Here is a 26,557-nt window from a genome sequence, read left to right as displayed (position 1 = left end):
CCAATCAAGTCTATGGGACAGGCTTGCCCCATGGTGTCTACTCCTGGCTTGCTGCAGAAGATCTGGTCTGTTGCTGAACTTGGGACATGACCTTGGTGGCAGGAAAACAGAACACTTGTAACAGCTACATGATTGATGAAAGTCTTATTAGTGTTAATGCAGAATTTCCATATAGACATTGGAATCCTCTCTTCCATGTATTTCCATTTACACACTCACCAAAGCTACTGATTCTGCCTCAGAATGTCTCCATAATCCATCTTGCTTTTTTTTTTTTTTTGCCTCACTTGCACCTCTTTCTCTCAGGCCTCTGTCATCCTTCCTCTGACAGATTTTAATCAGTTCCAAGGGAGCTTTTATCTAGCTGCCTTTTCTCTCCACCTTGCTCACATACATACTCAACATAGCTGTCACCATGAGAAAGAGAATTCTTCCATGGCTCCCTACTACCATCCCACCAACAGATAGGAAGTCCCGTCTAACATGGCCACTTGTTCACCTGACCCTACTTCTGCCTCTGCTTCATGTGTGGCAGGTCCTCCAAATATGCTGAATTACTGTACATCCCCAAACATGTATGATCTCAAGGTTTGGTTTCCTACCCCATGGAACATGGGACAGTCCCCCTGCTTCTTCCTCATTCACTTCCTCCTTTGGCCTGAATCTCTCCCACTTAAGGCCTATCTGTGGCACTTCCTGTCTACACTCCAATCCCCTGGGCTCTTTTCAAATCTTCAGAAATGTTAAGGTCGCTCTCTATGAGACCCTTCTATGTGCTCTTCATTCCACCTGAAGCATGATCCGCCGTTCCCATCCCCCATCCCCCCTTGCCCCCCCCCCACTCCGCTGCTTCTACCTAATGAAGTTCTACTGATCAGTCTTACTTTGTAAGAGCCTTAGGATCCTCAAATTAAACGCCACTTCCACGGGGAAGCCCTCAGGTGATCTTGTCAAGAGCCAATTAGCAATCTGCATTTGCCATCTTAGCATGATTGGGAATAATCTGTTTGTGCAGTTGTTTGGTTTAAAATGTTCTTAGATGAGGTCTACCTGAAGCACACTCTGGAGACGAGAATTCGGGAACAGCTCTGATCCCAGGAATTTCCAGCAGGGGAATGGGGGGCCGGTGAGATAGGGGAGGCAAGGAAAACAAAACAGTGGCACAGACAAAGACATTGCAGGGACAGCTAGGTCTCAGTGCTCTTCAGACACTGGGGGATGCATGCATAGACCTCAGAGTTGCCCCGCGGATGGTGCATGAATGCTTGGCTCTGTTAATTCGCCCCACTACTCCCATCCCATTGACTAGCCCGCCGCTGGGTATTGAATGGACACCCTCCCCCCACTTCAAGATCAACAAAACAAGTTTCCCTTCGAGACCAGACAAAAAACCTCCTGCAGCAGGTTCCTAAGGAGAAGTCACTGGCATCCTCAGAAATTAGAGGTGAGAAGCAAGGGAGGGATAACTTGAGAGACAATATCCATCTGTCCCTCGGGCCTCTCAGCTCACCACTTTCCCCCTCGCCAGTTGTATTTTAAGCCGTGACATGAGATAGGAAGACACTGTGACTCACAAATGCATATGTCATTTTTAACTTTTGAAAAATCATTTGAGAAACTAAAGAAAGCATAGCTACACCTCTGTAATCCCAGTCCTGGGATGGCTCAGGCAGGAGGGTACCTGACTGAAATTTATTTTTACTTTGTAGAAACTAGAATGTCTTGTCTAAATGTGCATGTCTAAAATGTCATTGCAACACATTGTCCTCAGTATCTAGTATGTATTTAATATTTACAGGACACCCCAGTTTGGCCTCGTATGTTTTAAATGCCAAATAGCCATATGTGGTCAGTGGCTGTCACAGCCCTAAAGGACAGAGTGTGACAGAGACTAAATGTTCAGAAAATTCTGCTCAGTGACCAAAGGTTTTCTTGGGTAAGGCTGTACCTCCCCTGAGACCATTTCCCTGCTCATGATTGGCATTGGATGTTTGCCCTAAGAGCATGTCCAGCCCTCTCTACTTCCTCCAATTTGATGGACAGAGCATAGGTTCTAGGCCACTCTTGCGTCCCCTCAGTAGGCTTCTGGAAGAGATGTCTTCCTACCCTATTCAGTATTTGTGTCTGGAATCCCCAACTCAGTCTCTAGAGAGTAGAAGCTCCAAAAAGTTTCACTCAAAGGTTTGTTTGCTTAGTTTATTTATTTATTTATTCTATAGCTTGACTGCAGTTTCCCCTTGCTTCTTTACTTCCTGTCCCCCCTCCCACATCCTGCCCCCGCATCCACTTCTTTTTGTTTCTATTCAGAAAAGGGAAGACCTCCCATGAGAATCAATAAAACATGGCATATCAAGTTGCAATAAGACTAAGCCTGTGGCACTGGGCAGTGGTGGTGCATGGCTTTAATCCCAGCACTCGGGAGGCAGAGGCAGATGGATCTCTGTGAGTTCAAGGCCAGCTTGATCTCCAAGAGCTAGTTCCAGGACAAGCTCCAAAGCTACAGAGAAACCCTGTCTCAAAAAACAAACAAACAAAAACCCAAAAAGCTAAGTACCTGACCTTGTCTTAAAGCTGGGCAAGGTGACCCAATACCCAGTATGAGGAATAGGTTCCCAAAAGTCAACAAAGGAGTCAGATCCAGCTCCTGCTCTAACTGTTAGGAGTCCCGTCAGAAGACCAAGCTACACAACGGTAGCATATAAGACCAAGCTACACAACGGTAGCTTATATACAGAGGACCTAGGTCAGTCCCATGCGGGCTCCTTGGTTGTTAGTTCAGTCTCCATGATCTCCTATGAGCCCAGGTTAGTTGATTCTGAGGGTTTTTTGACCCTTCTGGCTCCTACAATCTTTCCTCCCTCTCTTCAACAGGATTCCCTTCACTCAAAGATTTTAAACATATGTTAAACAAAAGTGATTTAATTAAGATTGTTAATGCAAAATTTTAGTGAAAGTGTAAATTTTACACATTAATTTTTTTTAAAAACCTCTAACCTTCTCAACTAAGTACCTATTTTATTCCCAAATGATTACTGAACTCATGGCTACAAAGCTTCAGAAGGTTAGAGCATGAGCAATGTAGACATGAACCTGAGTCAGCTGCCCATAGCCATGTTTGCTGAATGAGAGAGACGGCATAGCATAGCATCTATTCTTACTCGGTAACACATTAGAGCCTGTGTTTCTCAAGAGTGACAACCCACCCATAACAGCCTTGGATTATCACCCAGGATGTCTTTTTTTAGATACTCAATGGTTCAGGCCACAGCCCTACTCCGCCAAAGCACTATTCAGCAATATACACTGAAAGTAGCCTGCCTAGAGCTCCTGGGCCATGGTGACATTTGCAAACCCCAGCTCTAGCCCCAGTAAGTTCTAAGTGACTTCCGTAGAAGGACATTATGGGACTTAAAGGGAAGACAGACTCCTAAACCCTGATTATATACAGACTCAGCTTTGGAGTTTCTGCCTAAAGCTATGTAGTTTCTCTGATTGCAAATTATAGGTACTACCCATATCCTCAGCTTCTGCAGCTTTAAATTCCACTAAAAAGAAGAATTACATCTCCACTGAGCAAGTTCGGCATCGTTTCCTCTTTATCATTATTCCCTAAACTAAACAGTAGAGTGGCAATTCCCGTAGCCTTCACTTTGTACTGGGTAGCAAAGTCATCTAGAAACTTTGTAACGTACAGGATGACTGCACAGGAAATACAAAAATGCATTGTTCTGTGCGAGGATGATGTCTGTGAGTTTCGATGCTCAAGATGTCATGGTACCAATCTCATGTGGGTAGTGTAACCGTACTTTCAAGTGATGCGAAAGGAAGGATGTGTGGAAACTTATTCCTATACAATATCAGATACAGATGAAAATTGAATAGCACTAAGCCATTATTGAATTTCAACAATTTTTAGAGGTGAGAAAATAATCAAATAAAGAATTTCTTTTTTGTAATTGTTAGTCAACCTTGGTTGGTTGTGAACTCTATAGGATTAGCAACTCTGTGAAGGTACATTTTTATTAAAAGGCCAGATTCAATTTTTATATATCACTCCCACCATAAACCAGAAAACTCTAAGGGTTACATTAAAATGTTCCTTTTCACCTACACTTGTAAGGTTCACCACGGAAGGGGCAAATATTCTGAAAGAAAAAGTTGTAATAGCATGAAAATGAAGGCTTTAACTTTTGAGAATAACATGGGGATGCCCACGATCTTAGATACATGTGTATTCAGTTGTGCCAAAGAGAGCATAAATTAGGCTATTCAGCGTTCAAAAGAAGTTCCCTCTGGAGTAGCCTCACAAGGAAACTAGCGCTCATACATGTTTATCCACTGTCAGTGATGTCCCAAGGGACCATGGGAACAAGGCAATGAAGGGGAAATATAGCACTGAGCTAGGTTAGGCAGTCTCCTTCATCAAATACTCAGCACTTATGCAGGTTTATGATTTTTCTACCCAGTCTTCCCTAGCTTTACTTCCATGTTGTGTAGGTAGACAGACACATCTCATGAAGCTCTTTCCACTCGTCTTGGGCAGTCTTTTGTTTTCCAAAGAACTTAATTTATTCCTTCCCCAGCATCTTGAACTTTGTAGGTACCCGGCAAACATTAATTGATGATAAAGATAACTAACATCTTTTGAATTTATTCAAGGGATGATGGCTCTATTTAAAGACAGTCTTTATATACTTCGCATTCTTCAGCAAATTAAAAAGAAAAAAAAAAGACAAAGAAAACCCTGCTTTCTTTTGCCAATTCTGAATTTGACATCTGTGCAGAGTACAATGTGTGCTTGCTTGAAACAAATGTGTAGGCACACTGGTTATCTTGATGGAGGAACAGAAATGACAATATGGAGAATTATAGGTTTTAGAAGGTATGTAACCTCGGGGTTGAAGTTAATGGAAAAACACAACTGGGGAGAAGAATGGGGGAGGGGAGAAAATGCCACTGAAATGCTGCTATAGTAAACCTGACTCTTGTCACAGCTTCCACTGCTATGGAGTAGAGGGCAGGTTAGTGATTATGTGAGAACGGGTGTCATATATAGTTGCTTCTCCAACATAGGTCACATAGCACAGTGACTGCATATGCCAATGTAATTTGACCTCTGACTCACTAGCTCCAACAAGTCACTGGAAGACTTTAGGAAAATTACTTAATTTCCGTTCATTAGCTTTTTAAAAAAATGGCATGTTGCTATTTTCTTATTATTATCATTCCTTAATGGGTCTTGATTGTGTGCAAGATGCCATGTGTCCCTACAGGCTCCACAACTTCCCCCTGGGAAGGCTTTGCTGCTGAATCATGTGTGTAAAATACCTAGAAATCCTTCGATTCAAAGCTAACCCTATCAGAATAAAAGTATCTATATCAACCTGCCATATGTTGAACCATATGTTAGCTATTAGGGGCTCATGTGATATTGAAAATAGATCTCCAGTGTATTGGTTTCTGCTGTTTTTACACCTAGTGGGTGTGCCAGGGTCGCACTGCTGGTGTTAAAATGCCATGAAGTTCAATTTTTCTCCAAATAGTTGGTGACCCCTTACTCAGAACCTGGCTCTCTGCCATTATGCAGAATGTTTAGAAGGGATAGACGCATGCTATAGTATCCTGTACTTCCTCTTCTTGGCCAGGTCACACGTAAGGCTCCCTTGACAGATTCACATTTTAAAAATAGTATGTTCCCTGATTTCCTCTTCTTTCTATAAGTGACTATGCTGTTTGAGACATGGTTCCACACATAGGTTCCCTCAACCGTGACTGAAGACCAAACCATGAAACTACTCTTTGAGTTTGTTTTGGGTAGGGTAGGACTGCTTTGGGCAGGCAGGGAAGCATGACTCAGCATTCCCTACACTGACCACCTTCCCAGGAAATTCTACCTCGTCATTTTAGAGAGCTACTTTGGAACAAGGTCCATGCAAATAACCAGAGACCTGGGGAAACATTCCTTCCTTTGGGTCACTGTTCTAACAAGGGCACAAAATGACAGCAGTTATACTGAAGTAAAGGCCTGCTCTCTTATATCTGGGTCAAATGCTTTGAAAACTTCTTCCTTACATTATTTACTGATCTCCAATGTGATACGTATTCGGAAGACATTTTTCTGATGTATTCACAAACTAGACAGGCAAGGCCAACTAAGGCAACTTCCATATTTCCTTAAGTCTTACATAGTTGTTGAATACAAAAAACATTCTCACTCTACATCCTTAGTGGATGTCAGAAGATGAAGCAGTCAAAGATCCTTTCCTGAATAGACCAGACCTCCAAGCAGTGCCAGGTACATGAAAACATGAACATGATACCTGCACAAATTCAATGAGAGATGATTGAGAGAGAGAGGTGGTTCTGTATGATGAAAAGAGTGCACAGGCGTGACAGATGTGATTTTAGATGGAAGACTGATTCAGCCTAACTGAAAGGAGACATTCCAACAAGGACTTGAAGGTCTAAGCCAGGAAGGAGACTAGGCAGACAGGGCAGCTGTGGAAAGAAGAGTTCCTGGTGTCTTGGAGAAACAGTCATAGCCTGTGAGTCTGGCAGCAAGTGAGAGAGAGCACAACCTAATCAACTCACATCTTGGTGAGTACAAAGCCAATACACTCATAGCCAGTGAAGAAAGATTTATTCAGGAAGCAGGTATGAGAGCATGTGAGTTATTTCTAAAACAATGCTCTTATCTATCAACTGAAGTGAAGGGATTTTTTTAAAAAGAAGAATATGCATATTTATATAGAATGGGTCCATTCTGTTTGTTTGTTTGCTTGTTTGAGACAGGGTTTCTCTGTGTGGACGTGGTGGTCCTGGTACTTGCACTGTAGTAGTACCAATTGCTGCCCTCAAACTCTGAAATCTACCTGTCACTGCCCCCTCCCTGAATGTTGTGCCACTACCGCCTGGCAAGGATTGATTTCCTTCTTGATCATACTCAGTTAAGGGGTGCAGTCTTAGTTATTGTTCTATTTTTATGAAGAGACACTATTACCAAGGTAACCCTTATAAAAGAAAGCACTTAACTGGGTGGGGGGGGCTTGCTTACAGTTTCAAGCTTAGTCCATTATCATCATGGTGGGGAGCATGGCAATCTGTAGTCAGCTGCTGGATCAGTAACTGAGAGCTACAACCATATCTGTAGACAGAAAGAAAACCTCTGGGTTTTGATTGGGCTTTTGAAACCTCAAAGCCCACCCCCAGTGACATACTTCCTCTCAAAAGGCCACATCTCTAAATCCTTCTAATCCTTTCAAATACTGCCATTCCCTGGTGACTAAACATTCAAACATGTAAGCCTAAGGAGACCATTCTTATTCAAATTATCAAAGGCCCTTTTTTGAGTGTGCTCAGTTTAAGACCATAATTTTAAAAAGTAAAGATTACAGACACAACCAAGGGCATGCATATCTCAAGATCATGGAGCATGTGTTTAAAAGATTACAATGGTAGATAATTCCTCAGCTTCTGGGCATGCTCAGCCTCCACCATAACGTTTTAGTTTAAAAATAAAGAAAGAGACAATGTGAACGTGTATTAAAGCAGAAGCCTATCCCTCAGTGTGCCAGTCTTCCCTTAGGAGCTAGCAGGAGAGAGGAGAATGAGTACAGCGAACCCCGAGGGGCTCCACACAGAGATCCTCTTGCCATCAGAGATTTTGAGCAAAGACTTTGCATGACCTAGCTCACAGTTTCAAACAAACTGGCTTCCAAGCTAAGAACAGACTTTGGAAAGAAGAGCCGGACCAGCAAAGCCGGTTGGGATGCCATTGCTGTAGAGAGAGAAAGAGGATGGAGCCTGGTTCCAAGAGGGAGGGTAAACATAGGTGGATTCTAATTTACTTTGCGACTTATATTTTATTACATCTGCTTTTTCAGAACTATTATCTGATACTAAAAAAATATGACTTTAAAAAGAACAACTACCTTAGAGCTTTGCACAGTCCAAGCACAGACTCTTGGGTGGACACAATATCTTTTCCACTTAAAGAAATGAAATGTATGTCAAGCAGAAGTAATCAATATTGCTTGGGATGAGTACAACATCTCCCTTTGAATTCCTTGGCATGTGTGTACGGAGCTCCTAATTGATTTAAGGTAAACTACTAGGTGCTGAGGCAAGGGGCATCTCTATAACAAAGAGTTGTGACAACATACTTGAGGTTGGCTAATTCAGGAAGAAGGTTTATTTAGCACACAGTTTGAAGGCCTATGGTCCAAAGTTGGGTATTTCCATCTTTTTTTCATCTGGCTATGATCTTCACAATGGCCCTATGCATGCGAAAGAGATCAGACAGGGCATTTGCAGAAACTAACAAAAAGCCTCAAGAATACATTGGTTCTTTCCACCCTCCCCATATCCCCGTCACCTTCTATCAGCTCCATCTTCTGAGAAGTGCTGACGCGTGGACGATCACCTGTGTGGGCTATCCAGAAGCCAGACACCAGCCATTGCAGTAGGTGAGCATAGGTCACAAGAATCTGCATGGTAAGAGAGAAGTCAAGCTTTGTAGCAATCTGAAACCTCTTAGAAACAGCTCTAAACAAACTCTGCCAGAGTAGGGAGGGTTTATTTCCACCTCCTCGATTTCTGTATCAGTGAAACTAGAGGATAGGAGAGTAGGACTATTGTGGGATTTACTGGAGCTTGTGGTAGCCAACCACATAGGTGATAAAAGGAGATGCTAGAAGCAGTAGATGCCACAAACCACAAAGGGGGGGCACCAGGTGAACACCTATTTGCTTTTCCTGAAAGACAGGCTTGAGGCTTCCCATTAATACAAGGCAACCAGTGAGGCGACTTCTCGCTAAGCTAAATGAAGCAGTTGATGACACCTCCAGAACCCAAACTGAGTGGTTTGGGGCCAGCCGGCCCTCTCTGTTCCTTTCTGTTTCTTCTATCCTCTTTCTGTTCAGCCTTTCCATTCTAGAGTGATGGAACAGAGCTAGCCATGGCAGATATGCTCTTGGAACTAAGACATCTGGTGCAGGAGTGGATGCTGCACATCAGACTTGAGCAGAGTGAGAGAAAAGCAAAGACACATGTCAGCGACATGCTGTAGGTACTCTCCTAGGTGGCTGTAAAGGATACCGTAGGAAGCTGGGAGAAGCTGAGCATGATTCATGGCTTAGGTAAGAGGAATGTCCTCTGTGTTCATTTCCAGGTCTTGCTGGACATGTCGTGGTTAGGAAGAGAACGGGCTTTTAGTATAGAACACACACCAAAGTGTTCAGAGCTGATGGAATAGTGAAGGGGTGACAATGTCTGCAGTTTACTCCCTAGTGTTTAAGACTGAAAACAAAACACAAGAAAACTTCTTTCTGTCATTCTTGTTGTTTAAAGTTATTCCATTGTAAAAAAAACAAAAAACAAAAAACTTCTTATAAATATTTATATTAAGGTAAAAGATGTGTGGTGCCAATGTACAAAGACATAAATACCAGTCGGAGAGAGACGGCTCAGGGGGCAGAGCGCCCAACCGCTCTGCCCGAGGACCCAAGTGAGGACCCAAGTTCGATCTCCGGCCCAGCACAGCATGTAGTTCCATATACTGTCAGTCAGCACTGCCCGGCGGGTGGCCTGCAGAATGCCCCCACCATCCACCGTAGATGCGCGTAGAATAGTAGGCAAAAAAAAAAAAAAAACCCTTTAGGGCTGGAGAGATGGTTTTAAGAGCACTGACTGCTCTTCCAGAGGTCCTGAGTTCAATTCCCAGCAACCACGTGGTGGCTCACAACCACCTATAACAAGATCTGGTGCCCTCTTCTGGCCTACAAGCAGGATACTGCATAAATAAATAAACAAATTGAAAAAAAAAGACATAAATACCTTTGATACCAAAACACAAAATTTTAGAATTGTAATATTGAACCTACCTGGTTTAAGTGTCAAAAAAGTTAGGGTTCTTTGTGCGTTTTCTAGGAACTCAGAAAATTCACAGAAGAGAGCAACTTAGATCTTTAGCTTAAATCTTAAAGTATAATTTTGTGCATTTTTCTCTCCCCTGAATTTAACCATCATATTTAGACAATAAAATAAATATTATCTGTGTCTCCAGGAAGGCAGTAACAGACCGTCCTTAGGGCCTTCGCCATGGCTATTTGTTAACTGTAGTAGCCCTACGCAAAGTATTGTGATCATACCTACTTCTTGGGGTTGTTACTAAATTAAGCTCAAGCCTCTTCACAGAGCATCTTCAAACTGAATAGACGATAGCCAGCAGTCAGTGCAGGCTGGCTGTTGCCCACATAGCTGTGTAATTAAACAAAGCATGAACATTTTCATACCAGTGACAGTGACTCGCTTTAGGATCATCTCTCTTATGTCGCCTAATTTCATTTCCAAATGAGTATTTCTAGACAATCTTGAAATGTGTGAAATGAAAATATAAATGGGAAGAATACAAAATTCAAGCAAGACTGAGTTCCTTGCACGTAAGAGAATGCTAACTTAGAGCCGGTTGGTTAAGGGCGGGCAAGTGTGGATCCTCTGTAGAAAGGCTGCAGGTAACACTCTGCGCCTGTAACTCCAGCGGAGGAGGACCACTGGGGCTTGGTGGCCTGGGAGCCTAGATGAATGAGAGACCTTGTCTCCGTCACTCAATGAGGTGGGTCGGGACTAGAGAGATTGCACAGTGGTAAGAGCTCCTGTTGCACAAGCATGAAGGTCTGAGTTCAAAGCTCCAACACCCATCTAAAAAGCTGGACATGGCCACATATGCCATGCAGGTCAGAAGCAGGAGAATGACTGGAGTTTTCTGACTTCCAATCTAGCTGTGGGTTCCGTCAGAGACATGCATCAGGGGGATGAGACAGAGTGATATAGCAGGACACCTGGCATCCTCTTCTGACTTCTGGCCACCATCAGGGGCATACCTATCTGCACATACATGTGCAGATAAACATATATCACACATACATACAACCCCCCCCCACACACACACACAAAAGAAAGTGAAGGGGAAATGATTTCAAAAGAAACCTAGAGTTGACCTTTGGCCTCTACAAACAAACACACACACACACACACACACACAAATAGGAAGACCTTAAAATGCCTACAACATACACAAAAGAATGCCAACATTTAGTAAGAGGTAACAGAAAAACGTATCGTATATATGATTCAACTACTCTCAGTTACTTATGACAATAATAATGCCATAAGCTGTCACATCTTCTAGTTACATACAACACGGTGCAGGTTGCAGTTTGGTCGCCTGATGTCTGATATAAGCTAGAATCAGCTAGGTTATTCCATTTTAAAACATGAATTTCTTAAGTGTGACTTCAGACTCTACTTTGGGTTGAAGGCTGTTCTGCCTACTCCTTGTTCTCCTTTTGCAAGGCATCTTCGTACCGCAGCCAACGATGGACGCATGGGACACAAATACAGTTATGAAGTAATTTAGGTATTGCCTGCATTTTGTCAGCATGCATTTCATTCTCCATGTCCAGTCAGATGACCAAGCCCAACATCCATGGAGTGTAAGTGTTTTCGACTCACAGAGGGAGGACATTGACATCGGGATGACCCTGTTACAGGGGACTAAAGATTTAGAACCAAGAATTTAGTCTGTAAAGTGCTGTGTTTGAACTTGTATCTGAACGGCTGAAGACCTGTATATAAGAAAAGCCATCTGCCTACCAGCAAGCAGTACACATCAGACTGCCTCCCCAGTAGCGCTGTGGATTTCCCTTCTCTTCCTGTTTCTGTATACAGCTTGGGGAAGGAACTCAAAATATCAGGGTAGCACCCCATGGCCATAATGTTGGGATTCTGCCCTTGTGATCCTCTCTCCATACAGAATTAGACCCACACAGAATTCCTGTCACAGCCCAGTCAGTGACAAACTCCATCTTCTCATATGAACTCATTCTGCAGCGAACATCCCTCATTTTATTTATGTAAACTTTATGAAATATACTCTTGCAAATAGAACAGATTTAATAAATATGGATTAAAAGATTGAGGGTCAGAAATAATGCTAGAGAAGTAGGAAGGATTCAGCAGCAGAATTCCTTCTGGGTATTCCGTTTTTCAGCGTGGGAAAGTAAAATGTCCTATCACACACAACATAAAGGCTGTGGAAATTTATCATCTTGAGTGAATATATGATCCTAAATGTATATTAACTGAGATAATTTAGTTATCTGAAAGCTAGCTTTTATGTGATTTTTTTTTTAAGCTAACAAAATAGCCCGGCGCGTCCCTGTTGGTATTGCTTCACATCTATTGTAACCCTTCTAAAATCCCTTCTAGAAACGAGTTTATATGCCCTTCCCCACTTAACTTTTCATCGTTTATATGTTTCCTGTGAAGATAGACAGACCAAGCTGTTCCATACCAAATGCTGGTAACTGAGTGATGTGATTCCCCTACCCCCATCCCTCCACACACCGGCAGACGTCCACTTTTTCAGTAAGAACTAACCCCTTGGAAACATTTAAAATGGATGGAAAGATAGAAGGCAGCCAAGATGTCCTTCTAAAAGAGCGAGATGCATGCTAGTCTAATTGCCCAAGAGTTCACGGTGGGCTTTGAAAGCAAGCCTTCTGCATTGGCGCCCCCTGCTGGATTTGAGCGTGAATTGTCTCTGAAATTAAAAGCAACCTGAACCTTTTCAGCTGAGGGCAGGCTTGCTACTAAAGCGGCAAATCCAAGCCTACGTGTAGGATGTGTTTTTTTCCATGACAAACACGCCACGCCGTCCAGTCCGTGAGCTAGCTTCCCAAGAGCAGAAACACCAAATAAAAAATTGCCAGTCGAGGCTTACCATAGGGAAAAAAAGCGTGCCGCTGGGATGTCTGTGTTAGGAAGTTCTGACCTGCATAGGACTGCAGAGATTACCAAGGTCCACCTACAGGGCAAACCCCTGGGGGACAGCACTGGGTTTAGGGGTCTGAACGTGAATTTCCGGAAACAGTTTTGCACATCCCTGTTACTTGTTCCTTTCCTCGCCTGTCTCTCCCTGTTAAGGACACTGTCTGTCCTCACTCCCTAAGGGACACAGGAACCAGACTAATTTTGAAGGCAGCCTGTCACCTACAGACTTCAAACCTATTATGAAATCTGTGTTATGAAGTCTGTCTGTTGGGGAATAGTTGGCAGATTTTTTTCTTCCTGCTTGACTCAGTCCATGTGGTAGGGAGGAAGGGGAGAGATATTTGCTAATTTTTTGGCATGTGCTCTTACACCAACATGGCCTTATTAAGGGAACAAGAACAACCATGATGGTTATTTCCTCCAAAGAGAAAACAAAAAACAAAAAAAACAAAAAACAAAACAAAAAAAAAAAACAGTGCTGTCACCCTCAGGAAGAATTTCAACAGAGAACACCGCAGAAGCTGCGTGGTGCTTTTGAATACATCACTGACAGTGGTGGGTTGAAAAGCCCCCAGCTTCTCATATTCAAAATTGCTTTGTGTCCCTCGTGTCTGATGGCAAAGTCGAACAAACCGAGCAGATTCTGACGTAGTTAGGTATTCACTGACTGCGCTCTTCGTGGGTGGAAGCTGTCCAGAGGACTGTTTTTCAGAGTTATCTCGGTAAAGGCTTCTCTGTGAGTGCAGGGGAGGAGTCTCATACTTCTGCCTTTTTATCGGGAGCCAGAAGTAAAGCTGAGCCAAGCAGCACAGCACAGGCAGGCCTGTCATCCCTCCCAGCACATAGGAGACACAAGCTTGAGAAGAGCAAGTTCAAGGCCACACCGGGTACTGAGTGAAACCCTGTCTCAAAAGCCCAAATCCAAGCAGAAAAGAGTGAATGGTGGCAGATGATGGTTCTCAAAATACTCTAAGCAAATACGTGTTGGAGCCAGGGATGGAGAGGGCTCAGTGACCTTTCTACTCTGTGGCATTAGCTAAGGTGGTCATTCTGCATTCTACAGCCAGCTGGGATGGACTAGCAGGTGCCCCCCTGCCCCCCTGGCGTGTCTGTCTCCTCTGTTCTTGATTCCATGTTCCTTTCTGTCCGGGGGAGTCTATCCCGGACTGTCTTGTAGTTATGGCTCTTCTGTCATTTTGAGGATGGCTTGGAAATCTCAGGACAGCATTCCCACCTAACAACTCCTTGGTCCAAACAAGAGACCCCATAAGTCACATTCACACAGAAGGGAGCTAGGTGACACTCCCAGACAGATGGCCATGTGGACATCTCTACTTCGTATTGTCAGCTTCTGATTTTCAGTTTTCTGTATATGTTTCATGTTCTGCTTCTGTGTCTTTATATAAGGTAATCATTTCTATTTCCCTTCCCTCAAAAGTGTTTTGGAGATCTCCCCAAAATTAATTACAAAATCAGGCCTTTACTTGCCCTTGGAAATGTATTTTCCCTACCCGTGAATTCACAGCGAGAACATACTTTAAGACATAAAAATAATTAATTGCAGGCAGCCAGTCTCCACTGCAAGTGTCATTTATTTTATTTTTTTAGAGTTATACAATTGATCAACATAATGAATTCAGAACAAAAAATTTTCATAGCGTTGAAGTGTTAGACCGCTGTATACGAGATAAGTGAAAATAAAAATTTGGAGGCACACATCTAACAAAAGCATAAAAGACATAGAAAATCAGCCAAGCTCCTTACCCTGAGAGTTGTACTTAATTCAAAGCAGAAGTGGAGATTGGAAGTGAAACGTGTTTGGCATTTTTGGAAATGGCCAGCAGAGAGAGAGATGTTTCCGGCACCACTGAGTGAATATTGTTTACTTCAACATTCCCCCTAGCAAATCCACGGAGAAGGGTCGGGTATACATGGGCTCGTGTATGTGGGGGATTCTCCTGTTTCATGCCCCTGATTCATCTATCTGTGGGGCTTTTCAGGAGTCATGCTACATTGGTTGCAATTAATTTCAGCGTGGCATATTAGCCATAAGGAGATATTTCATCCACTGATTTGATTTTCTTTTTCTTCTCCCCCTGTGGTTTTCTTGAAAGATGAGAGTGGTCCAGAGGAAAAGCCAACGACGGGAGAAACGGAAGGGCAGAGCCAAGAAGCAGGTGGGCTCAGGTTTCTTTTGAGGAGTCTCCTAGGCCTCATCCACAGAGGTGAACAACAGCTCTACTCAATGTTATTGCCTGAAAATGCTTTGTGCCCTTTGCCTTGATTAACCCCAATGTTCCCGCTTCTCTCCGATCCCCTTAATTCCAAGTTGACGGCGCTCCCATAGAGAACGCATGCTCTTACCACTCCACTTTCCGTCTCCTTCATGTAATAACAGAGGGCTTAGGGATGCACTGAGAACTGTGGGCCAAAACCAGAACCACAGCATCAGACCTTGGATGGCTTAGAGCAGACTGAGCCAGAAAGGAGGGGAAAGGAAGCTAGATCTATTTGAGGAGAATGAAGAAAGGCTTTCTCTCCACACAGGGTGGAATGTTTCTCTTGCTTTTAATTTTGAAGAGCCATGTGCCTGGCCATTTCTCTGCAGGTTGTAGATGGTGCTATAGAGCCCCACCCACGTCTTGCTTCCAACAGCTCTAAGATCAAAAACCTTCTTGATATCACCCTGTTAAGAAAAGACAGCTGTGTCCATCAAATGTTTATAGATTTTACACTGTAGAGTATACCTTTAGCTTTTTAAAATAAAATCCTTGAGATTCAAAAGGGATTGAAATCATCTTCAAATTATCATACACACAATCACACACACACACACACACACACACACACACACACACACACACACATTTCTGTCCTTAGGAATTTTTATGGCTTCTGGCATTATTGCCAAAATAAAAATAACCCCTTCCCCTTCAACCTCCAAGTTATTTCCCGTGTTCTATTGAGTCCCATAGGGGAGCATTTTCTTTTTAAACACTGGGCTCTATTACCTGTGCCAGCCACATGCTAGTCCACATGCTGAACTCTCAGAGTTAGACCAGGTAAGGTGATAAGTTTTTCCACCACATTGCTCTTGGGAGTTCTTGGAGTACTCTTGTGTAGCTTTTGGAGCCTGTCCTGGAACTCACTCTGTACATCAGGCTGGCCTCGAACTCAAGAGAGATCCTCCTACCTCTGCCTCCCAAGTGCTGGGATTAAAGGTGTGCACCACCACCACCCAGCAGAAGGCAAGCTTATATTAGTAACTTGGGAGATAGACGTGCAAAAAGCTAACCAGAGTAAGCATTGAAGCAACACAGGGAAGATCCTGCATCCCTGTTACCAGATCAGCTGGCTCCCTTTGCTGAAACATGGCCCTTTCCTCAGAACAGAATGAATTTAACTGTTAACTGTTAACTGTTCTTGTCCAATCGTTGCTAGGCTCTACCCACACACATTGCACTGTATTGAAGATACAGCTTGCATGGAAAGCTGTCACTGTTTTTACTATTCAGGGGTGACATGTATTCGTCAGTCAACTGCTGGCAACCAAGACCATGCATGATCTGCCTGTTGAAGTTCTATAAGTTTTGCTCACTTCATGTTCTGTTTGTTCCTTTCTGTCTTTATCAACATTGATCTTTCTCCCGTCACACACACACACACACACACACACACACGCACACACTCACAGAGGCACACACAGAGACACAGATAGACAGACAGACAGACACACAAGTGCCATTCTTTCCCTCTAAATCAGTTGTTTTCTGGTAGTTTCATTTTTCACTACCTTCTGTGAGTTCAGAGTGAAAAAATCTGAGCCTTCTTCTCCACCTCTGGGATATAAAAAGCATTACCACCCAAAATGGCTGCCTCTCGACCTTTTACCACAGGGTCTCCTCTGTGTTCCTCAGTGGCGCCTCTGCTCACCCAAGACAGTGGGATGACTGACAGAGCCTAGCAGCAGGGTTCATTCCCGATTCTGTGGCCAGTGTCACTAGATACTCCTCTATTCAATTTGTCATTTTGCAGCCTCCTCACTCAGACGACAATTGAACATGTGGTTCTGGCTGTTAAAGCCCCTTGACCTGCTGTTAGTTTCCAAAATATAAACATCTTGCTTTCCTTCAACATAGTTTCCAGTGCCTGTGTTGATTGCATAACTCCACAGGTCTCTGCCACGTGATGGAAAAACACAATCTCAAAATAGCATAATTTACAAGTTCTGACAGCTGTCACCATCAGATCAAACACAGTAGCCTATAGTATTTATCAAGAAATCAATAATAAATGTACATTGAAGGTTTATTGCCTCCCCAGCATTGCATGTGCATTGCAAATATTTCAGTTAGTTCTGAAAATCAGCTGAGGAAATGTTGCTTAAAATGAACTCTGAATGCTGAGATGGTGAAAGGCCATTTTAGATGCAGAGGGCAGATCATAAATTGGCCTCACAATGTGGGGGAGGTGCAGGTGACTGGAGTAGGGTGGGCCCAAGAGATTAGAGTGGGAGACATGGTAAGACATCGTAGGACCAGACTGGGTCTGACAGCCTGTCCTTTGACTTGATGACTTAGAGAACTCAGCGGGAAGTTTTAAATATTGGAACCAATGATCGATGTATTAATGAACTCATTTTGCTCATGAATGAAAATGGGTCCAAAGGGGTAGAGTTAGAAGATGACTTCAGGAAAGCAATGATAGATGATTCTGGAAATGGAGACAAAAAGGCTGAAATGTGGCACATTATAGAAATAAGAAGCAATAGGATATGCAAGCTAAAGGAGCTGGGTGGGATGCATTGGAGAAAGCAGATTCCCACTCAGGTCCTAGGAGCATAGCTTCCGTGTCTGAAGGGACAATAGGGCCACTTAACTGGAAGATGTTTTGTTGGAAAAGTTAATGGTTTAGTTTTTGTATCAACAAATGTGAAAAAAAAAGTACAGCCAGCCGTATGGGATGTCATGTTAGATAAACAAATCTATATGCAGGAGACGTGAATACTGCACTTAAAGCTTTAGGAGATGCTGCCCTTTAGGGGTTATTTAAAGTCTGGGAGTAGAAGGCTATTGGATTAGAGAATATGCAAATGTCAAAGGCAAAGGAGCTGGGGTATCACTGACATCTAGATCTCTGTCAAGAAAAGCAGAAGCAGCCAGAACAATGACATGGCTTTGAAACAAACAGGGATGAACTGGGAAGTGCTATTGAGAAGACAAGTCAGACAGACAGGGAGAAATCATCAAGTTGAAAGTGCTGTCGGCAGAGAGGGAAGCTGAGGCAGGAAGAGGGCAAGGTCAAGATCTGTTTGGCCATGTAGGAAGACCTGTCTTGAAAAACGAAAGGCAAAGAAAGCAATGCAGGAGTGGTGGTGGTGGCAGTCTTTAGATTGTCACGGGAAGGAGGCTAGCACCTTAGGTGAGGGAGTTAGGAAGACCGCTGGACAAGCACTTGAGTGGCAGATGCAGAGTCTCAAAAGTAAAGACAGTCACAAAAGCTTTTCTCGGGGAGTTTTGCTCTGAAGGGAGATGGAAATGGGAAAGTGCTGTGACCGTAAGGGAAGGTTAACGGTCTGTATGATACGCGCGTACGCACACACATGCACACTATCCACCTTCTACAGATGATGTTATTCTCTGTCCAAGAGAGATGCAGCCTAAAAGTCACAACCATATATAGCAATACAAATGACGTGCTAGAAAATAAGAACATTTCCTTGAATTATGTATTTTCTCTTTAAGTCTGTGGCCGAGTAACTATAAGAAAACCGTGTATATTGTTTTATCTGTTGTGAGATGCTTTTTAATAAGTTCTTGGGTCCTAATTCTACTGTTTTCATGGTCGTAGCCAATCATCTAGCATTGCGGAGGCCAAACATGAACCAAATCCCCCTGACTCTGAGGAGACCAGTAGGAGAGACCATCTCTGACGGTCCTTAGTTGTTACTATGAAGGGGACAGAGTCCTTCCTGTCCTTGGTCCCCATTCTGTAACTGGGTGATATGAAATCCCTGTGTGTCTGGACCCTATTTTGAGTGCTAGGCTTCTCCCGGACTACAGTGCTGACTGGCATGGAACTGCTCTGTCCAGCTGGACAGCGAGCGGATTGGCAATCCTGGGAAGTGCTGAGCTAAGAAAAGGCCAACTAAAAATCACGCATATGGGGGCACTTTGTAGAAATTTGCATGGATGTATATTACCATACACCACAAAAAAATTCTGTGTATTTTTTTCTTTTTTTTCTTTCTTTATGCCTTTGAGCTCTTACTCCTCTTGCTTTAAGTGCTATAAGGAAGCAAAATACAGTTTGAGTTGCGGCATAACACAGCCGACAAGCAGCAGCTTTCGTCCACGCATGTCTTGTAGTTCATTGGCCTCTGTCTCATTGAAGATTTATGCTTTATTAAATGATAAAAAAATGCATCACAGCCCTTTGTCCCAGAAGACTATTTGGTGTATGAAGGACACTGACACCTTCACACTGACACCTTCATTGGTTGGGTGGGGAGGGAGCTGAAGGGAAAGAAAAGCCACAGCCTAAGGTATTAAGCCTGAGACAATGTTTTCTCTGTTTTATAGATGGTGTCCACACTGCCCCTGTGCCCAGTCCTGCTTCAGAAGACACAGTTGAAGTCCGTCCGGATGAAGGTATGAGGCCCACACCTAAACTCCACAGACCCTTACAAGGAAACTGTGTAGGTTTTGTTTATGTGGGAAACTGAAGGAGCGAACAAAGGCGAGTCTCCTAAGTGCCTCTATTTGGAACACAAGGATCTCACCCACTCTGCTCCATCCCATTCCCCACCAAGCCTCTTCAGAGGCTATACATTTACATGTGTTCCTCTAAAAATAATGTTTATAAAATAAGGGCAGGAGCGGAGAAAGTGCGGTTAGAGAGAAATGTTTATCTGAAACTCGGGAATTTGTCGATTCTGTTATTTGTCATTTCTCATCGGGCATACGTGTGAAAGAGTGGCATTGAGGACCACCCACCAGAGGCCTGACAGCCCAAGAAGTATTTGAAATATTTGAAAGGCATCCATAAAGATAGACTTGAAGCAAAGTCACCATTCTATGGACCATCACTAAGAGAAAATGTGGCTGACCAAAGTGAACCAAGAAAAAAAATAGGAGAAATTATTACTGTTTTAAGGATAAGTGCTGAGACACAGGGATGCAAACTACTTTTAAAAAGAATCATAAAGAAAAATAAGTCTTCCTTTCTCTCCTCTACCTCCTGATTGGTGGGTAAGTCTCACCCGGAGATATAATTTGTGATGTCTGCTGTTAGTAGCTACTAAAGCCCAATGTGACTGATAGGCTTGACGATTATATTGGGCAAATGGTGTCTTGTAAACCATATCATCTACTTGGAACTTCAGAGCATACTTTGAATCCATTCCTTCAATCAGATGTGATGTGAAACAGGTGCACATTGCCACTAAGCCTTGCTATGCTTTGTATCTATTGAGGACATCAAAATAGCACTGCCATTTTAATACTTGCTAGACGGCATATATAATTCCATGCCCATTTCCTAGTCAGTTTTTGTTTTCATCACATGTAGTTGATGGTGGTTGATAAGAGTACCAATAATTGAATTGTACGCTGGAGGCTTGATTCCAGCTCTGCAGCCAGTTACTTAGCTAACTCGTGACAAACAGTTCAAGTCACGAACAAGTGCTTCACAAGCAAATCCACAGTGAACTTCTTGGGACTTTAGTTTTTCCTTCCAAAGTGCGGACAAGAATAATGTCTACCTTGGGGCTGGGTGCATGAAACAGTGGATAGAAGCACTTTCTATGCCATTATAAGCTGAGTTCAGATTCCAAGCACCACATGTGGTGGTGGCACATGCCTGTAAACATTACATGTAGGAGTCAGAGGCAAGAAGGTTAAGAGTTCAAAGCCAGCATCAGCTACACTGTAAATCTGAGGCTAGTCTGGGATAAATGAAACTCGGTCTCAAAAACTAAAAAACGAAAGAAAGAAAGAAAGAAAGGAAGGAAGGAAGGAAGGAAGGAAGGAAGGAAGGAAGGAAAAAAGGAAGGAAGGAAAAAAGGAAGAAGGAAAGAAAAAAGGGAAAGGAAAGGAAAAAAGAAAAGAAAAGAAAATGAAGTGATAAAACAAAACCAAACCCACTAAGTCTCAGTCACCTATATACAGGCACATCTGTAATCCCAGCACTGAGGACAGCAGATCACGGAGGCTCACTGTCTACCAGATGAGCTCCAGATTAAGGGAGAGACCCTGTCTCATGAGAATAACTCTAAGAATGGTAGAGGAGGATCCTTGGTGACATCCTTTGCTCTCATACACACACCTATCACGTGCACACACACACACACACACACACACACACGCAGCACTCAGAAGATAATGTCCACCTCACTAACTACAGCATACGTGAGTTTCTTTCCTGTTTTTCTAGCCAAATAGATCAGACTTCCCAAAAATACAGACTGAATTAGAGTATTAGGAAGTGGCTTGTTTATCGGGGAGATAACAACTCCCTTAATAGAAAAAGGAAGGGGACAGATCTGGCTGAGAGAGGTATTCCCATGCACCGTCAGAAGGGATCAATCCCAGCTGACGTTTTGGGAAGCCCCAAAGATGTACCAAAATGGGCAAGATAATCCTGCCATAGATTCTGGTACTGGCTCTCCTGGGATGTGTGTGGCTGTGAGTTCCTTTCTATTGAAGGAATCGTGGAGACCAGAGGTGGATGACATCCGTTGGTGCCTGGGAGAATTGTTTCTTCCCAAAGGAGCTCGAAGTGACCCAGCAGAGTGTCCACCACACTGCCATCATCTTGAGTGATCCTTTTTCTTTTTATTGCCACTTTTCAAATGACACTTCCTTTCAAACCATGTAGGTGTACGTTCAGGTATCTCTTATTTCAAAATTATTTGACATATCTAAAAATGTAGTTTGTGTCAGAATTCCTCAGAGATTTCTTGAGAAACTCAGTCATTTTACAGAGAAATAGACTGACCGGGTAAGAGAAAATATAGAAAGAAAATATAGAAAATGGTACTTATTTTAAGCAAAAAAGGACATCTCAATCATTTAGTTGTTCATAAAAATGTAAAAGCATCATGAAATTGAGTGACAGAGTCTAAGAAGTAAGAAAGAGGAATAATCTAATTTGAATGCTTCCCGCTGAGATTTCTTGCTGTTGAGTTGTTTAGCTGGGAGACATCACACCTTCATAAAAAACACTGCTTGTGATATTTCTTGATGCTTTTAGGATCTCACACCGTTAATTGCTCATGCAGGGATCAATTATTTTTCAGAATACTTTCAGGATTTTTTTTCCCCTAAAATAAGACTTTTAATGGTGCTAACTCCATCAAAGAATTGTCATGTATCACAAATGTAGTTCCTTTGTGAGACTCAATGTGAAGATTTAGGGAATTTTGATGAAATACATTGTTAATTTCCATCAACTTTTTTATTTGGAAAATGTGTGTTTTGTGATTTACTTTAGTATGTAGTGTGGTTTCATCTAACAGTCGAACATATCGGGCGAGGACTTGGCGTTCATCTTCTGAAATAGCATTCCTATAAGGGCACTGCTTTTAAATGGGCTATCTGTTCAGAGCTCAGACTCTAGGACTTGCCAAGCTGTCTCCAAGATTGACGGATGCACAACTTAGAATTAAGAAAAGGAATTTTCCATTGAAATCATCCAAGATGGAGGTCAAGTTGAGGTTAAAAGGAAGTCATAAGTGTTCAGGATTCATTTCAAATCTTCTCTGTTATTAGCCTTCATGCAGAAATATCTGTCCTTGGTGACACCAGGGCTATTTCAGAACCTCACAGTCATAAGATCGCTTAGACAAATGCTCATGACACTCTCCAGTGTAAGTGGCAGAGCATTTTTCGCTGATCAGAGGTCGGAAAGGAGCCCTTGTTCTCTTGATTTTTTGGAAACTTCACTCCCAAAGGAGCATCTTGTTGGGGCTTGGAATCACCCATGGCCTGACATGACCAGGTTCTCAGTATCGTGGGCATCCCAGTATGATGCCCATGGTGCTTCTGCCATGTTCAGTGTTTACAGTTTTGCTTGTCAGTTGGCTGGGTTTACATTTGTGAAGATTTTAGTCTCCTCTGGAAGTCAGCATCTTCTCGAATGGAGGAGTTGAAAACAAGCAAGTGGAAAAAAAAAAAAAAGGTGGCTGTCTTTATTCCTGGAACAGAAGGTATTATTTCTTAACCAAACAGTTACGTGAAAGTTGAAAGAGATCTCTAAAAGTGTTAGGACTTAAGTGTCGTCTGCACTAGTGATTCTCTTTGAGCGCTGCAGACAAACTTCCCACTAGGAAGCAAGTCTGGGTGCTCTCACCCGCTTACCCCACCTCACTGCTGACTGGGAAGCTGCCGTCGCTATCTGCTTGCAGATTACGGCAGACTGCAGTCCAGACACTGACGACACCTGTTCACAGCGAGTCACTGCAGCTGCCAAGCGGGTGGGAGGTGAGCGGAGAGGATGAGATTTGAGGAGGAGGAACGCTAACAGGTGTCTCACCTACGCGGTGTAGATGCCAGAGCCAGGCTTGATATGAAATTCACCGCAAGGGGAAGCCGCCCAGGGAAAATACTTGTGGCCTTTGATCGGCTTTGGAGATTATTATTGTAAGATAGGACGTGAACGTATCTATTGAGGAATTCTTCCTTTACTCTTATGGGTGCTCTTTTTAAAGAATTTTGTACTTTAAATTCTGAAAGACGATTTCTATTCGAGTTAGCAAGCATGGAACAATCAGATGAAAGTCCATAAAACACAGGGTTCAAATGCACAAATAGCTAGTGCTGTGCTCAAACGCTTCTGAAGAAGTGATGCTATTGTTAAATGTACAGTTGTTTGTCTCCTTAGGTTGGGGAGCAGCCTCTCTCTCTTAACTGTCTCCATGTTTTTCCTATGTCATCCTCATCCACTCCAAGACACCTTACCGGGGAGCGGGCGGAAGGAAAGATGTACAAACACATCCGGATTCACCTGCCTTATTATTTAATCAGTACCTAATTTGAATTTGAAGGTCAACTAGACCAAATCATAGGCTCATTAATATTGAAATCAAAATCAATTAATACCCAGGTGCACACCTGAGCTGTGTCCCTTCGGAACTCCATGAAAGTCACGCCGGTGCTTTTTGGCATTTAGAAGGTAGAATGTCACCCGAGAAGGGAGTTCTGAACGCTTTAATCTAGCTTGAGACTTCATGGAGGTCAAAATGACTAGAGAAAAAAGGAAAACTGGATTGAGCTCAGCCATGGTAAACGGAGCCAAAGAGGGAAGATGAGGTCGTGGATGAGGAAGCTGTGGATAAGACGTGATCATCAGTGGCGCCATTATCATTATTAGCCTGACAGGTAGATGACTGAAGAGAGACAAAACACTGTGCCACCTAATAATTTACCCTCCACCTTAATCTACCTTTTCGTAGTCCCCTTCCTGTCCTTATTATCCACCACTCTCTCCTGAGAGCTTTGTTCTGATCCGGTTCGAGCTGGAACAAAACCTGTTCCATATCTGCATGGATAGAGGGTCTGGATTCATTTGGGTCCATCTCTGCCACCCCCTTTTGGCTTGTCAGTCTTACTAAGCATTGCTGGAAGGCTGCCTCTGGTCCTCCAGTGGAGGGAAAGGAAATGGGGCGAACAGCATGTCTCCAGCAAGTCACTGTTTTACATCTGCCTACGGTGTGTCATCCATTGATTAACAGGGCTTGGTAATCAACCTATAGGTCGAGCCCCTTTTAGGGTCAAGCAACCCCTTCACAGAGGTAGCCAAAGACCATTAGAAAACACAGATATTTACATTACAATTGATAACAGTAGCAAGATTACAGTTATAGAGTAGCAACAGTATTTTTATGTTGGCATTGTGGGGTGGGGGTTCACCACAACATGAGGAACTGTGTTAAAGGGTCGCAGCTTTAGGAAGGTTGAGAACCACTGCCTTAGGGTAACTAGAGACTCAGACAAGGAGAGAAGAAGGTATGGGAGGGGGGAGGCTCTGTGTTGATGTGGCCCCCACAGATGGTGCCTAAGCGAGTTTGCAGCACTTGATTTTGTTTATACAAATAACATGCATTCATTTAAAAACATTTTCATATAGAAAATTATAGAAAGTAAAATCATATAATGACTTCCCCTTTAAGGACTAAATTGCAGAACATTTTTTTTTAAAAGTCTATTCTGTTGCTTCATTTAACAGCAGACCATGAATATTCTCTCATGTCTTTAAATATGCCTCAGAGGCATGACTTTTATTGGAGGTATGACATTCCATCATCTGGTGTCCCACCATTTATACTGGCAGAGCCTTAATGTTGAATTATTCAGTTATTTATAGTTTTCTCTATTGTAAATAACAGAAGATGTGGCTCATGCATTTCAGATGGTCAGTGCGTACACACGCACGTGTCGGGGGGGTATGTGTATGTGTGATAAGTTCTTCAGCATAAATCCCTGATCCTTTGTTGATTTACTAGAGAAACAGTAACATTTTTGCTTTATTGCTTGTACGTATTTTCTAATTTTTAAGTGTAAGGCGTGACTATTATATAAATGATCAAAAGAAGAAGAGCAAAATATCACCTACAATTTGAATTTTCAGAAATTAGTATTTGTAAGATGCTGCTCTATAATCTTGAGATATTTTGCTCGGCAGCAACATACATATATTAAGTTTTATTTCTTAGGCTATTCTACAATGCATATCTGTTCAAAATTACCTTTTAAGCATAGAGATAGATTTTAAATTCTACTCGTATCTTTTGATCTTTTAACTCCATTTCATTTTATTTCCTAATAAAGGAGCCTTCTATACTCACCTCATCTCCATCGCCATTGTTCCCCAGTTTTGTTTTAAATTTTGTACAGGCCAGAAACCTTCTTTAAACCTTTTAAATATTACAATCATTTCGTAAGAAAACTCTAATAAACAAAAATATGTTCTAGTGTTTTGTTTTTCAATAACTTATAAGGTTATTCTTAAAATGTATGTTCTTTGTAGAAAATTCAAACAATGTGAAGACAACGAATAACTGAAAAAGCAATCTTTGACCCCGAGATAATTAACTTTTGCATCAGGGACCATTCTTTTGTGCAACTCTGTATTACAAACACACAGTTCTATATCAACAAGAGTAACATATACACTATGATACATACACAATATCCACATAAAATACAATAAGACTTTAATGCAATTTTCTTTTTGTTGTCTATTGATTTCTCACCTACCATTTGCTTAAAATGTAAAGTACAGAGAACTGACTATCTAATCTCAGCTTTCAGGTCTAAATTCCATCTGTGTCTTCACTAAACAGTGTGATCACGGGTATGTTACTTAGTCTCTCCATAGCTCAACATCAGCATACATTAGATAAAAATGATAATAGCACCTGTGTTATGTAATATTATAACACCGAGCATTAGAGTGAGTCAGTAACTTAAGACATTTCAAGGTATGCCTGTTACCCATCTGGAAACTAAAACGTTTTAACCACCATTAAATAAATGTTTGCTCATTTATGAACATTGTATCATATTCTCCACACATTTATGAATCTCCCTTTGCTATGAGCAGCAAACCTTCATGGAAACCCCTCTAAGTCACTCTCTGAAGATCTATTTCATCCATTTTAAAACTCACATCATGGCTCATAGTTCAGATGTATCATAATTTATTCAGCAATTCTCCGATGATGAGC

The 26,557-nt window shown here is 42.4% G+C and overlaps 1 protein-coding gene across 8 annotated transcripts in view; it reads left to right on the top strand.

Annotated features, from left to right (window-relative positions):
* Macrod2 (mono-ADP ribosylhydrolase 2) overlaps positions 1–26,557 on the top strand; it is a 1,889,233-nt gene that overhangs the window by 1,752,329 nt on the left and 110,347 nt on the right. For 4 of the 8 annotated variants that reach the window (XM_085696807.2, XM_085696806.2, XM_085696801.2 and 1 more), the window contains 2 exons: positions 14,946–15,008; positions 19,413–19,481. In XM_085696807.2, the coding sequence (XP_085552933.2) occupies positions 14,946–15,008; positions 19,413–19,481 (132 nt within the window). Of the gene's footprint in view, positions 1–14,945; positions 15,057–19,412; positions 19,482–26,557 lie in introns of all 8 variants that reach the window. The other 4 variants (XM_085696803.2, XM_085696802.2, XM_085696799.2 and 1 more) reach the window with 1 other exon arrangement.

This window comes from Myodes glareolus, chromosome 10 (assembly GCF_982192425.1).
Source record: "Myodes glareolus chromosome 10, mMyoGla1.1, whole genome shotgun sequence".
Taxonomy (NCBI): Eukaryota; Metazoa; Chordata; class Mammalia; order Rodentia; family Cricetidae; genus Myodes; species Myodes glareolus.
This window is presented reverse-complemented; position numbering and strand designations above follow the sequence as displayed.